Consider the following 14,934-nt stretch of genomic DNA (forward strand, 5'->3'; position numbering starts at 1 on the left):
CAGAATCAACCAGGTTGCAAAAGACCTGAGAGATCATCAAGTCCAACCTATTACCTAAAACCTCCTGACAACTAAACCAAGGCTCCTCAATTTAAGGACATTGTGATGCTGGAACACGTCCAGAGAAGGGCAACGAAGCTGGAGCCACTCCAACAGGTTCATGTCCTTGTACTGAGGACTCCAGAACCAGATGCAGTATTCCAGGTGATGTCTCACCAGAGCAGAGCAGTGTGCCAGAATCATTTTCCTCAACTGCTGGTTTTTATCCATCCTCAACTTTCCTTCAGCTTATCAGCATCTCTGACCTGCACTGAATAGATTTTATCAGAAGAGCTGAAGATATATGTGCTTATGGGAATCTCCAGAGGGATAGGAGGGGATCTTCAGAAGGATAGGGGGAGGATCTGCTAGAGAGCAGCCCTGGGGAGAAGGACCTGGGAGTGCTGGTGGACAACAAATTCTGCATGGGATAGTAATATGCCCTGGTGACCAAGAAGGCCAATGGGACCCTGGGGTGCATTCAGCGTGTGTCCAGCAGATCCAGGGAGGTTCTCTTCCCCTTCGACTCTGTGCTGGTGAGGCCATGTCTGGAATACTGCATCCAGTTTTGGGTTCCCCACTTCAAAAGGGGCAGGGATCTGCTGGAGAGAGTCCAACAGAGAGCTACCACGATGATTAAGGGCCTGGAGCATGTGCCCTTTGAGGAGAGGCTGAGAGCCCTGGGGCTGGTTAGTCTAGAGAAGAGAAGACTGAGAGGGGATTTAATAAATGTTTATCAATATCTGAGGGCTGGGGGTCAAGAGGGAGGGGACAGGCTCTGCTCACTTGCACCCTGGGACAGGACAAAGGGCAGTGGATGTAAGCTACAGCACAGGAGGTTCCACCTCAAGATGAGGAGGCAATTCCTCACTGTGAGGGTCCCAGAGCACTGGAACAGGCTGCCCAGAGAGGTTGTGGAATCTCCTTCTCTGGAGACTTTCAAGACCCATCTGGATGCATTCCTGTATGACCTGTGCTAGATTCTATGGTCTTGCTCTGGCACGGGGGTTGGACTCGAAGCTCTCCAGAGGTCCCTTCCAACTCCTAATGTCCTGTGATACTATTGCTGGCCCCAGGTAAGCAAGCAAGCTTCCAGCTACAAACGACAGAACAGCTGCCCACAGCATGCAAGAGGCAGCAAGCAGGACATGTTCTGTCTGCTGCCCCAGTGCAAGGATGAGGGGTGTGCAGCCTGGATGCCCACCAGGAAGGGACTAGCCTGGAGAGAGAAGCCTGCCACCACTCAGGGAGCTTCCAAGGACAGACAGAATCACAGAATGTTAAGGGCTGGAAGGGACCTCGAGAAATCATCCAGTCCAACTCCCCTGTCAGAGCAGGATCACCTGTATCAGGTAACACAGGAACTCATCCAGGCAGGTTTTGAATATCTCCAGAGAGGGAGACTGCACAGGGGTCCAGAACTGGACACAATACTCCAGATGCAGCCTCACCACTGCAGAGTAGAAGGGTAGGAGAACCTCTCTGACCTACTAACTACAGCCCTTTTAATCCACCCCAGGATGCCACTGGCCTTCTTGGCTGGGTCATGGTCAGCCTCCCATCCACCAGGACCCACAGGTCCTTTTCCCTTTCACTGCTCTCCAGCAGGTCAGTCCCCAACCTCTCCTGCTCCACGGGGTTGTTCTTTCCCAGGTGCAGCCCTTTCCCTTGTCGAACTTCGTTAAATTCCTCCCTGCCCAAGAGCCGCTGAACGGCAGCACAGCGCCAGCGGCTCTTTAGCTCCACTAGGCTAACTCGAAGCACAGAGCACCACAACGACCCAACCCAGCGGCGGCACTCCTGCGCCGAGCCCGCCCCCGGGTGCGGCTCACCCCTGCCCGACTGGGCACGACCGAGCCGTCCCGTCCCGCCCCGTCCCTCAGCAACCTCGGAAGCGGCCAAAGTGGGGAGCTGGCGACACGCGAACGAGCGCGACGTCCCCAAGCCTCCATGCAAACGCCTGTGGAAGTGTGCCGGCGGCCGCAGCTTCTCTGGGGGCTGGCCGGGACGGGGAGAGGCGGCCGCCTCCCCCCGTCCCGGCCAGCCCCCAGAGAAGCTGCGGCCGCCGGCACACTTCTACCGCCTTCCGAGGGGCAGGCCCCGGCTGCGAGCCTGCCAGGAGGCACATCCCTTCTCCACTTCGCTTCCCGCTTCCTCCTAACGAGGCAGGGCAGAACTGCCCTCTCGCCGCTGTTGCTGCCGCCGCTTCCACTCCTGCGCACTGGGCGCGTCCCCCAGGCGGGCCGGGGCCGGGCAAGGGGCGGGGGAGCGGCGGGCGGCCAATTGTGGCCCCCGGGGAGCGGCTGTGGCGGGGCCGCCCGCACTGGTAGGGGAGGATGGAGGCAGAGGGCCGGGTGCCGGGGCCGTCGCTGCCCCAGCTTGCCTCTGGCGATGGGGGAGGGGCTGAGGCCAATGCCACCGCGGGTGCCCCTCGAGAGGCCCGGGGGCCGCTGCTCGCTGCCGCCGCCGACGTGCTGGCGTTGGACGATGAGGAGGACGACGACCTGGAGGTGTTCAGCAAGGTACGGCGGCGCTCTCCACGGGTCGGTGCGGGTGACGGCGGGGGCAGGCGGGCTGCTCGGCCGCTGCCTCACTGGCCGGCACTTTGTCCTGCCATGTGCCAGGCGAGCCGGGGCGGTGCGGGGGGACGGCACGGCACGGCACAGCCCCGCCCTGGGTAGCGGCGGCGATCGCGGTCTCAGCCCGGTCTCAACCCCGTTCTCAACCCTTTCTCAGCCCCTTTCTCAGCCCCGGTCTCAACCCCTCTCTCAACCCGGTCTCAGCCCCTTTCTTAGTCCCTTTCTCAGCCCCTTTCTCAGCCCGGTCTCAGTCCCATCTCAGCCCCTTCTCTGCCAGCCTGCCCCGCGCTCGGCCGGGCAGACTGCACTCCCTCCTCCCGGCCCCTGCACGCCAGGACGGGGCAGGTCCGGCAGTCCGCCGCTGCCCGATGAGAAGTCTCCGGGGCTCCAGGGCCGGAGCGCTGCCCCAGACATACCGGGCCGCTCAGCAGAGCCCCGGGTAACACCTTCTTGGGTACGAAAAAGGGAGATTTGCTGCATCAGATGAGCTGTCAAAGGCGTAACTGCGCTTATCTTAAATTTGCCTGGAAATCGGGACTCACTGTGACATTCTTATCACCTTTGTCATGTACCCTGTGTGTATCTGCAATTTAAATGAGCAGTTTATTTAGTAGTTGCAATTTTGTTTAAATATAAATAAGTATTTCCAAGTTGCAGCGTTCTTTTAAAAGACAAAGGGAAGTGTGGCACCTTCACCCAGGAGGTTCAAGAAGATAACATCTGTGTTTTGATGAAGGGAATAAAATGAATGCATTTGACCATATACTGGGGTTCACGTTCGGAAAGCACAGGGTTAGCAAGGTGTGTGGCTGTCAGTTTTGCTGATTTTAATTAAAAAACGTGGGAGTGTGGTGTGGCAACCACATAAATTCTAATGGTTTGGTTAAGACAAGACTTGACGCTTTCCTTCTTGGCCATTAAAGATGAGAGCACACCATGGCTCTGTTTGCATTGGCAAGACAGCCTCTGAAATGTAGCATAAGGACACAGGGAGAGCTAAGGTGGCAAAAATACACATAGGGGACTAAGGCCACATTTACCTCCTGAGAGTTCTTAAGTGATGTGTGACACTGGAGAGAAATAGCAGATTTCCAATTTGAAAATGCAACACTAACCAGGTTTTCAGTCATGAATTACATGTCTGTTTTCTTTGTATTCCTATTAACAAGATACAATTTTTTTTGTTTGTATCAGTGAGTAAAAACATTGGAACAAGAGCTTTATTCTTAGGAGCTGTGTATATAAACTTTGACTGTAGCAAAATTCTTGAAATGAATGGATTTCAAGGCTAGAAGGGAATATTAGGTGATTTAATAGTCTGTAACGTGCCAAGAGGTCAGACTAAATTTCACCACGTTGTCTGGGTTTTTCTGAAGCATAATGAGGGTCTAGCTAAGTTATATTTTTCTAGGAAAGCACCAGTCTTGATTTGACATAAAGAGATGAATCATTCACTGAAATTGCATGCAAAAGCAGTGCTAAAATACGAGTTTAGTTGTTTGTTTCTTACTTTGGATCCTTTGAACTAGGTGAGCTCAGGCAGCTGTGCATGCAGGTATCTACCTATCAATGCAGCGTATTGACAGTTAATCTGCTTGCTTGTCCAAAGTGGTGCTCCTTGGGAAATAGATATAAATATGACAGAAGATGAAAGCAGATGCAGCTGATACAAGTTACTGCTGCTATATGGCAAAATACCTATATATTTAAGTTTCTGCTGCTGGGAATAATTCCAAACGCTTCTTACCTTTATTAAATCTTAAGTACTCTTAATGTGTGCCAGATGATTACTTATTCCTGCAAGCAAGAAATTTTGTCATACTATATGAAAGCAACAGCATTCTTTCCAAAGCTTGGAGATCTGCCGTTAGTGGTTACCTATATCTATATCTATCTATCTATCTATCTATCTATCTATCTATCTATCTATCTATCTATAGGCTCTGGCCAGCCTGATCTAGTGTGAGGTGTCCCTGCCCATGGCAGGGGGGTTGGAACTAGATGATCCTTGTGGTCCCTTCCAACCCTGACTGATTCTATGATTCTATATACATATACCAGAAATTCAGATTGTTTTCAGGTGCAATTTGATTACACCCTGTGAAGTTGCTTGGGGGATGTGGCAGGTTTAGGCTGATGCCTAGGAAATTTTTCCACAGATTGAGTAGAAAGTAGAAGAATGTAAATAAATTACCATTGGATGCAGAAGAAAAATTATGATAAGGTCTAAATATTCCCATTGGTCTGAAAACTAACATAAAGTCAGTTGCATAAAGTAACTCTTTGTCTTTTGGGTTTCTTTGCTCTAGGAGATACTAGCTGGTTGCTTCAGCTTGGCTGTTGCTGATCTTGGCTGTGTTCTTGTTGTGGATAAGTACTAACAAGCTACTCTCTGCTTTTCTCTCTCTTTTCCTTTATACAGGGTGGGGGGGAAAGGGAGCAGAGAGGGGGAAGCTATTGATAGCCCCTGGTTTTGTCTTTTCTTGCCTTAAACCTTACTGCCTACTACCACCCTTCTCCTTTGTGTTAGCAACATAGACCCACAAATATGGAGTAGAAATTTGTGTTGAGAAAGATGTACAGCCAGCCCTGATGTACCAAGTTCTCCTGTTCTTTGAACAAGGAGAGAAAAGCAGGATGGGAGACTAAATCCAATGCTTTAAATGCTATATAGCTGCTTACCTGTATACCCCTAAGGCATTTTATTTTCACTCATTGTGTTCCTACACATGATTTCTATACTGCTATCCAGTCAGCATTGTCCTGAGTGGTGGAGGATAAATAGAGAAGCTGTTTTCACTGCCTGCTAGCACTAACTGGCCACACTCTAGATGAAGAACAAGGACCAGAGCAGCCCAAGTGATTCAAAGTGCTGAGGCAATGGAAAAGAAAAACGCTGGTTTTGTCCAAGGACATTCTTGTGTTGTTTATAAATGGTAACTGTATGTGAATACTGTATATTTTGTACATATTCATTGCATTTCATATCTCTAGATTGTAGTTTTGCTTGTAAATAGAGCTTCATTTGCTTTCCAATAGAGCTGGCCTGGCAATTTTATTTTGGGGGTATTTTTTCCAAGGTAGCTGGAGGGTAATTTCAACCCACCACAGCAGATTACACCCCATTTGGTCACGTTTCATACACTGGAGGGAAGCTGACAGGCTAAATGTAGTTTCAGACTTAAAGTTCTGTAAAACTGATTTTTCCATAATATACTATTCCAGGACCACTTTCTTTTAAATTGTATCTTAATGGTGTTTCTCACATTGCTGCCCTTAAGCTAGTGGTGTAGCATTGGCAGGTCAAGCAGGACAGCAGCAGCAGTGCAGTGCTTGGTGCTCAGCACTGTCATCGACTTCATCTTTCTTAGTTTAGTAAATGACATCTACCAGCTACCAAAATGGTGAAAAATGAGATTCTGAAAACTTGTCAACTTCAATACCCACAGTTATTACTCAAGATGTAAACACAGGGCTTTTATTGTATGAAAATTCATAAGGCATTTAACTTGACTGTATCATAAACCATTGACCTGATAGCCTGTGGCAGATCTCAAATCTTACAGACTAGCATCTTCTTTGGCAGCTGTGATGAAGCATTTCATGATCTGACATGCATTTCACTTTCTCCTGTTTTCCATTACCCTGGAAAAAGTCTTTGCTAGAAAGACAGCAGGACAACTTTTCAGAGCAGAGTCGTGAGTCACACCAATAGCATGTTTTCCACATGCTTTCTTCCATGAATTTCAGAGTATAGAGCACCACATATATTGCAGCACCCATTCAGTTAATCTTTGCCTTTCTTGTTAACCAGTAGTGGTGACCTGGCATTGACAAAGCTGTCAGGACTTTGGTTAATGCATAAAATCATTAGCAGCATTTCTCTCAAACTCTGTTTTATAGTGTTTGCCTCTGGTTTGTAATTATAAGAGTCCAGATGGAGAGCAGTGACAGTGGTGTCCCTCAGGGGTCAGTACTGGGACCTGTGCTCTTTAATATTTGTATCAATGCTATAGAGAGTAAGATCAAGGCATCAGCAGCAAGTGTGCAGGTGACACCAAGCTCAGTGGTGTTGTCGATATGCCAGAGGGACAGGATGGCATCCAGAGGGACCTGGACAAACTGGAGAGGTGGCCTTCAACAAGAGCAAGTGCAGAGTCCTGCATCTGGGATGGAACAATCCTCACTATCAGTACAGGCTGGGGGAGGAGGGGATAGAAAGCAGCCCTGAGGAAAAGGACTTGAGGGTGCTGATGGATGAGAAGCTGGACAGGAGCAGGCAGCGTGAGCTTGCAGCACTGAAGGCAAATGGCAGCCTGGGCTGCATCAAGTGCTGTGTTACCAGCAGATCCAGAGAGGTGATTCTGCCACTTTATTCTGGTGAGACCTTACCTGGAGTACTGTGTACAGGTCTGGAGCCCTCAATATAGCAAGGACATGGACCTGATGGAAAGGGTCCAGAGGAGGGCCATGAAAATGCTCAGGAGGTTGGAGCACCTCTGCTATGAGGACAGGCTGAGGGAGCTGGGGGTGTTCAGCCTGGAGAAGAGGAGGCTCTGGGGAGACCTAATAGCAACCTTCCAGTACCTGAAGGGGGCTACAGGAAGGATGGAGAGAGACTGTTTGCAAAGGCCTGCAGTGACAGGAGGAGGGACAATGGCTTCAAACTAGAGCAGAGCAGATTTAGATTGGATGTCAGGAACAAGTTCTTTACTATGAGGGTAGTGGAACACTGGAACAGGTTTCCCAGGGAGGTGGTTGAGGCTCCATTCCTGGAGATATTGAAGGTGAGGCTGGACAGGGCTGTGGGCAACCTGATCTAGTTGGGGATGTCCCTGCTTAGTGCAGGGAGTTTGGACTGGATGAGCTTCAGAGGTCCCTTCTGGCCCAGAATATTCTATGAGGTGCCACTTCAGAATTGCATAGCAGCTAATTTTTCTTACAAAACAACTTGATCAAAGATTTTAAACTGATTTATAAATTATTTATTATTTTTTTGGGTGGTGGGGAGGGCAAGGAACTATTCTGTATTCCTAAATCTCTTTCCTTCTTTGAAGATGCTCCAGCAGCAAAGCTCTTCTCTTATGTGTCAAACTCTCCCACCACGTCCTTTATTTCCTAACCTGTTTTGAATTCCTGGCCTTAGAACATGGCAAGCTCTCCATCCTCACTTGGGTGCAGGGAGGGATGGATGGATGAGGCATGGAGGCAACTCTGAGTTGAATATCAGTGCTCTGGACGCCTTCCAGCATGTCCATATCCCTCTTGTAATAGAGGCTCCGGAACTGGCTGCAGTACTCCAGGTGGGGTTTCAGCAGAGTGGAGCAGAGGGGGAGAATCCCCTCCCTTGACCTGCTGGCCACACTTCTCTTGCTGCAGCCCAGGCTCTGCTTGGCTCTCTGGGCTGCAAGTGCACATTGACAGCTCCTGTTGAGCTTCTCAAGTCCCTCTCCTCAGGGCTGCTTTCCAGCCAGTCCCTGCCCAGCCTGGATTTGTGCTTGGGATTGCCCTGACCCAGCTGCAGGACCTTGCACTTGGTCTTGTTGAACCTCATGAGGTTGGCTTGTGCCCACCTCTGCAGCCTGTCCAGGTCCCTCTGGATGGATCCCTTCCCTCCAGCCTGTCTGCTGCACCACACAGCTTGGTCTCATCAGCAAACTTGCTGAGGGAGCCTCAATGCCTTTGTCCATGTCACCAACAAAGATGTTGAACAAGCCTGGTCCCAGGACTGATCCCTGAGGCACTCCACTTGTCCCTAGCCTCCACTGGGACATGGAGCCATTGACAGACACTCTTTGGCTGTGGCCATCAAGCCAGTTCTTTATCCATCTCGTGGTCCACCCATCAAACCCATGTGTCACCAGTTTGGAGACAAGGATGTGGTATGGGACAGTGTCTGAGAGAGTTGTGGTGGAAGTGGTTGATGCTATCAAAAAGTGGTTTTCCACTTCAGCAAAACAGTGGTTTGACTTACTTTAAAAACTGAGAAATGAATTTGTAGTGCATCCTTACTTCCTGTCTTTCTTAACAGATCAAGTTCATGTATCTGTAAATTTTTCAACTTCCCACTTTCTTTTAAAATGTATGGAAATAGCCATTTCCAATAAAAAGTCTCATTTGAATTTTGTCATCTTTTCTTTTAAAAAATCATTGGTTTTACCCACCCTGTGCAGGTTATTAGATACAATTCAAGCTTTGTAAGTCCTGAGTCTAACAATTTTAGTAAAACTGGTAGATACCCTTCACAATTACTGGGGACTTGGATTCATAACTAATTTCAGCATTCATAGGCAAGTTCTCTTTCTAGTTATGCATAACATTCTGATCACAGGCTCACAGGATGTTAGGGGTTGGAAGGGACCTCTGGAGATCTTCAAGTCCAACCCCCCTGCCAGAGCAGGACCAGAGAATCTAGCACAGGACACACAGGAACACACCCAGATAGAGAAGGAGACTCCACAACCTCTCTGGGAAGTCTGTTCCAGTGCTCTGGGACCCTCACAGTAAAAACGTTCCTCCTCATGTTGAGGTGGAACCTCCTGTGTTGTAGTTTCCATCCATTGCCCTTTGTCCTATCCCAGGGTGCAACTGAGCAGAGCCTGTACCCTCCTTTCTTGACCCTCAGCCCTCTGATATCTATAGACATTTATTAAATCCCCTCTCAGTCTTCTCCTCTCCAGTCTAAGCAGCCCCAGGGCTCTCAGCCTTTCCTTACCAGGCAGTGCTCCAGTCCCTTCAGCATCCTCTTAGCCTTCTGTTGGACACTCTCCAGCAGATCCCTGTCCCTCTTGAACTGGGGAGCCCAGAACTGGATGCAATATTCCAGGTGAGGTCTCAGCAGGGCAGAGTTGAGGGGAGGAGAACCTCCCTGGCTCTGCTGGACACACTCCTCTCCATGCACCCCAGGATCCCACTGGCCCTCTTGGTTATCATTTTGTTCTGTCATCAGTGTTAGAACAAATCTCATTTCTTGCATCCTCACTGAAGCAAATATTGAAAAGAGTAATAGATGTGACAGGTACTATTGTAATTTTTTCATCTTCTCTTTGTTTTATCTGTTTTACACCTTGACTCTTGGCCAGGCTCTTTTGGGTGGTTCACAGTGATAAGCCAAGGAACAATGGATACAAACTTGAACATAGATTTCACCTCAACGTGAGGAGAAAATTCTTTACAGTGAGGGTGACAGAGCACTGGAACAGGCTCTCCAGGGGGGTTGTGGAGTCTCCTTCTCTGGAGACATTCCAACCCCACCTGGATGTATTCCTGTGCAGACTCCCCTGGGTGATCCTGCTCTGGCAGGGGGGTTGGACTCGATGGTCTCTGGAGGTCTCTTCCAACCTCTAAAGTACTGTGGTGCTTCAAAATTTGCCATTTTAGTTTTTGACACATAGCTGTCTGCACTTGTGTGTTTTTTATGTCACCATGTGTTGATGTGGATATTCTCCTGTCTTATCTGTAGGACACATCACTGGCTGAGGTAAATTCCTTCAGTCCTTCCATGCCCATATCCCCCTCATCCATGATAAACCAGTACAAGTTTGAAGATGAACCAGAACAGAGAGATCTCTTCATTACAGTGGATGATCCTGAAAGCCACATCACAGCCATTGAAACCTTTATTACTTACAGAGTACTCACAAAGGTAAGCATCTGCTCATGCCTCTAGTGCCTTACACTGAGAACAGTGGCAGCGTTTTCACTCTTCTTCTCCACCATGCTCTGAGGTATTACTAAGTTGAAACTGCTGCCTATGGGGAGCTCAGACTAGAGGACCTGCTTTGGACTAGATGTCTCTTTTTTTCTGTGATAGAACAAGAGGGAACAGCCTCAAGCTGCTGCAGGGCAGGTTTAGACTGGACAATAGGAAGAATTTTTTTCCCAGCAAGAGTGGTCAGGGATTGGAATGTGCTGCCCAGGGAGGTGGTGGAGTCCCCAAGTCTGGATGTGTTTCAAGGTGGTTTGGATGTGGTGCTTAGGGCTGAGGTTTAGGGGTGAGCCTTGTAGAGTAGGGTTCTAGAGGTTGGACTTGGTGATGCTGAGGGGCTTTTCCCACCTGAATGTTTCTGTGATTCTGTGACCTTTGGAGGTTCTTTCCAGTCTGGATCATTCTATGATTCTATACTCTTCATTTTGCTGTGAGTCATAGACTGCTCAAACTGTGAAACTGTGCAGTAGATTGTAAAAAACAAATCAGTGCAAATCTACACACATAGGTGCTTAGTTTTAGGTTTGTGTTTGGGTTTTTTTATTCTCAGAAAAGAGCTAATTTTCAATAGCCAAATTAATTCTAAGCCAAAAGAACATTTTCTATCGTGGTCTTCAGCAGGAATATGAAACAGCAGAAAGATTAATTCAGTTCAAAGAGATTGTATTAGCTCAAGCATTTATGACCTGGAGATCAACTTGTAGGCTAGCAGTCTTTCATCTTGCATAAATGTTACCTGCTACAAAGCCTCTCAGTTTCCTTCTTTTGTAATTACAGCAGCCACTATCACACAGACATTTGCTTCCCATTTACAGTTGGATCTTGTTTCTGGGGACACTGCTACAATTCTCCAATGAAAATGTGTTGTTAAGAAATGACTGAATTGTATTTTTAAACTCTCCTGAATGCTAGTTATTTACTGGAAATAAGGAAAAAGTCAACCTTGTGAGTGTAGCCAGGCTACAGGCTTGGGGCAGTGTGGCTGCAAAGGTGTCTGGCAGAAAGGGACCTGGGGGTGCTCATGGACAAGCAGCTGAAGAGGAGCCAGCAGTGTGCCCAGGTGGCCAAGAAAGCCAAAGGCATCCTGGCTGGGATCAGCAATGCTGTGTCCAGCAGGAGCAGGGAGGGGATTGTCCCCTGGGACTCAGCTCTGCTGAGGCCATACCTTGAATGTTGTGTCCAGTTTTGGGCACCTCAATCCAAGAGAGATGTGGAGGTGCTGGAGCCAGTGCAGAGGAGGGCAAGGAAGCTGTGAAGGGCCTGGAGAATAAATCTGATGAAGAGTGACTGAAGGAGCTGGGGATGGTTAGTGTGAAACAGAGGAGGCTAAGGGCAGACCTCCTGGCTCTCTACAGCTACCTGAAAGGAGGTGGTAGAGAGGTTGGTGCTGGTCTCTTCTCCCAGGTCATTAGTGATAGAACAAGAGGGAACAGCCTCAAGCTGTGACTGGGTAGGTTTAGACTGGACATTAGGAAGAATTTTTTCCCATCAAGAGTGATCAGGGATTGGAATGTGCTGCCCAGGGAGGTGGTGGAGTCCCCAAGCCTGGCTGTGTTTCAAGGTGGTTTGGATGTGGTGCTTGGGGCTGTGGTTTAGGGGTGACCCTTGTAGAGTAGGGTTCTGGGCTGGACTTGGTGATCCTGAGGGGCTTTTCCAACCTGAATGTTTCTGTGATTCTCTGATCTTCTGGCATTGCCAGCAAATATTCTGCAGACTGCATTGGGAGAATTGCACTGTTATTTTACTTTGAGTTAGTTTTAAAAGATTCATTTAAAACCAAATTTTCATATGGGAATTATTCATCTTTAAATAAGAGGAGATATCATTTCCTCATCAAATATTTAAAGGTTAGGAAGAGAGCTATCTTCTCTAGGTTGCTAGCAATAATTGTCACTTTCTGCATGTTTATGTAGATGAGAGAACATTTTTTTCTTCAGGCAAGTATGAAAGGGCTGTAGTAAGGTATATTACTTTTGCCTTTTTTATTTGTTCTGTCCTTTCTTACCATATTTAATTTGAAGTGCTGGTTGTTAGTGATAAAGTAACAGCATTCCTTCCACTTAGAATCATAGAATTGTTAGGGTTGGAAGGGAACCCAAGGATCATTCAGTTCCAACCCCTCTGCCTTGGGCAGGGACACCTCACACTACAGCAGGTTGCTCACAGCCACATCCAGCCTGGCTGCAAAAACCTCCAGGGATGAGGCTTCCACCACCTCCCTGGGCAACCTGTGCCAGTGTCTTACCACCCTCATGGGGAAGAACTTCTTCCTAACACCCAATCTGAATCTACCCATTTCTAGCTTTGCTCCATTCCCCTCAGTCCTATCACTATCACTCCCTGACACCCTCAAAAGTCCCTCCCCAGCTTTCTTGTAGCCCCCTTCAGATACTGGAAGGCCACAAGAAGGTCTCCTCAGAGACTTCTCTTCTCTAGACTGAACAACCCCAACTCTCTCAGTCTGTTCTCATAGGAGAGGAGCTCTAAGCCCTCTGATCATTCTCACACCTTCCAGCACCTCTAGATCCTTCTTTTAATAGAGTCTCCAGAACTGGACACAGTGGAGCAGAGGGGGAGAATCCCCTCCCTGGCCCTGCTGGCCACACTTCTCTTGCTGCAGCCCAGGCTCTGCTTGGCTCTCTGGGCTGCAAGTGCTCACTGCTGGCTCCTGTTGAGCTTCTCATCCCCCAGCACCCCCAAGTCCCTCTCCTCAGGGCTGCTCTCCAGCCAGGCCCTGCCTAGCCTGTATTTGTGCTTGGGATTGCCCTGACCCAGCTGCAGGACCTTGCACTTGGTCTTGTTGAACCTCATGAGGTTGGCTTGGGCTCACCTCTGCAGCCTGTCCAGGTCCCTCTGGATGGATCCCTTCTTTCTAGTGTGTCAGCAGCACCACACAGCTTGGTGTCATTGGTGACCTTGCTGAGGGAGCCTCAATGCCTTTGTCCATGTCACCAACAAAGACGTTGAACTAGTCTGGTCCCAGGACTGATCCCTGAGGCACTCCTCTTGTCACTGGCCTCCATGTGGCCATGGTTGCAGTGACAGCCCCTCTTTGGGTGGAGCCATCAAGCCAGTTCTTTACCCACTGAATGGTCCCAGGATTGATTCCTGAGGCAGTCCACTTGTCAGTGGTCTCCACTTGGCCATGGACTCATTGACTGCCACTCTTTATTCAGCCTTCCAAAGTGTTTAGATGACCAAAGCCTGTTTTGAGGATTTTGTAGCTGACTTGCATTGCATTCAAAATCTCTGTGCAGCAATGAATGGTAGAAAGGGCATCTTCATAAAAAATGTGCTGCTTGGGGCTCCATTCAAGAAAGCAGAGCAGTGAGAAAATAAATCTCATGGTCTGACAATTTTGCAGCAGCATAACACGCATTTTTTTTTCTAGGCATTGAAGGTTTGTTGGCAAGTTCTAACCAAAGGGCTATGGAACTGGAATTGATGGTGGAATACAGAATCCATTAAGCAGTGCAGGATGTGCTATTGCTGTGACAGGCTGAAGTACTCACCTTTTGAATGTGGGAACTGTTGAGTAGTGTCAGCAGGCCCCCAGAACCTATGTCAGCTATTTGTTTTTTTGGCAGAGCCATCAGAGGAGCATTCCCAGTCCCCTGTGCAGGGCAGTGGGGAGCAGAGCTGCCTCCTGAGCACTGTGAGGGTCATTGTTGTGGGTTGGATTGGATCCCCCCAATAAATTTGTTTAGAATCTGCCCCCCAGAGCAAATTCACCGCACTCAGAATTTGGAAGTAAAAATGGAACTGTATTTACAAAAAGAAATACATATAGATGTATAAAAGGTAATGAACCATGTGCAAAGTTCTTTTTCATCTATACACACAGCTCAACTACAGCACAGCCCCCCCTGCACCCCAGTTCAGCTCTTCTGTCCCCTCCTGGGGACAAAGGGGCCCCAGAAGGCTATACAACCACAGGTGCTCCCTCTCCACCCCTCCTGTACCTTTACAGAAGCCAAAACGGAGAAGCTCAAGGTCAAAGGGAGAATAGCAGAGCCCAAAACCCAAATTGAAGCAGTGAGAGAGCAGCAAAGAGAGAGAAACAAACTGTGCTGCAAAATGTAAGGTTTCCAATACACCAATGGAATGATATTAACCTACCTATTGTTATCCTTCTGTGTCCCTAACATTATTTATCTTTTACTCAAAGTCTCTGGGAATTTCCTATTTATAATTGATGTCTAAGCTACGGACTAGCTCAAACTGCCACAGTCATCCACAGGCTCACAGGATGTTAGGGGTTGGAAGGGATCTCTGGAAATCATTGAGTCCAACCCCCCTGTCATAGCAGGACCAGAGAATCTAGCACAGAAATGCATCCAGACAGGGCTGGAAAGTCTCCAGAGAAGGTGTGGCAGTTTAGGCTGGGTGCCCCCTCCTACTGCCACATAAATTACACCTCTGGTGTCCTGGGTGCCCACCCAATAGGGGTGGACCCAGGAAACGACGTATTTCTACCCATAAATCCTGCGCCCTATAAATCCATCTGCAAAGCCATTCTCTTCCTCTTTCTTCCCCCTCCCACTGCTAGGCAAGTCTCAGGCTGGCCAGGTCTGAGACTGCCCCCCCCTCCATTCTCCTCCTGGCATT

General features: G+C 48.6%; 1 protein-coding gene across 1 annotated transcript in view; it reads left to right on the forward strand.

Annotated features, from left to right (window-relative positions):
• The first annotated feature begins 2,375 nt into the window (after positions 1-2,375).
• Positions 2,376-14,934, forward strand: part of SNX7 (sorting nexin 7) — a 66,267-nt gene continuing 53,708 nt past the window's right edge. The window contains exons 1-2 of the mRNA XM_054384035.1: positions 2,376-2,561; positions 10,081-10,263. Of these exons, the coding sequence (XP_054240010.1) occupies positions 2,376-2,561; positions 10,081-10,263 (369 nt within the window). The remainder of the gene's footprint in view (positions 2,562-10,080; positions 10,264-14,934) is intronic.

Source organism: Indicator indicator, chromosome 10 (assembly GCF_027791375.1).
Source record: "Indicator indicator isolate 239-I01 chromosome 10, UM_Iind_1.1, whole genome shotgun sequence".
Classification (NCBI taxonomy): Eukaryota; Metazoa; Chordata; class Aves; order Piciformes; family Indicatoridae; genus Indicator; species Indicator indicator.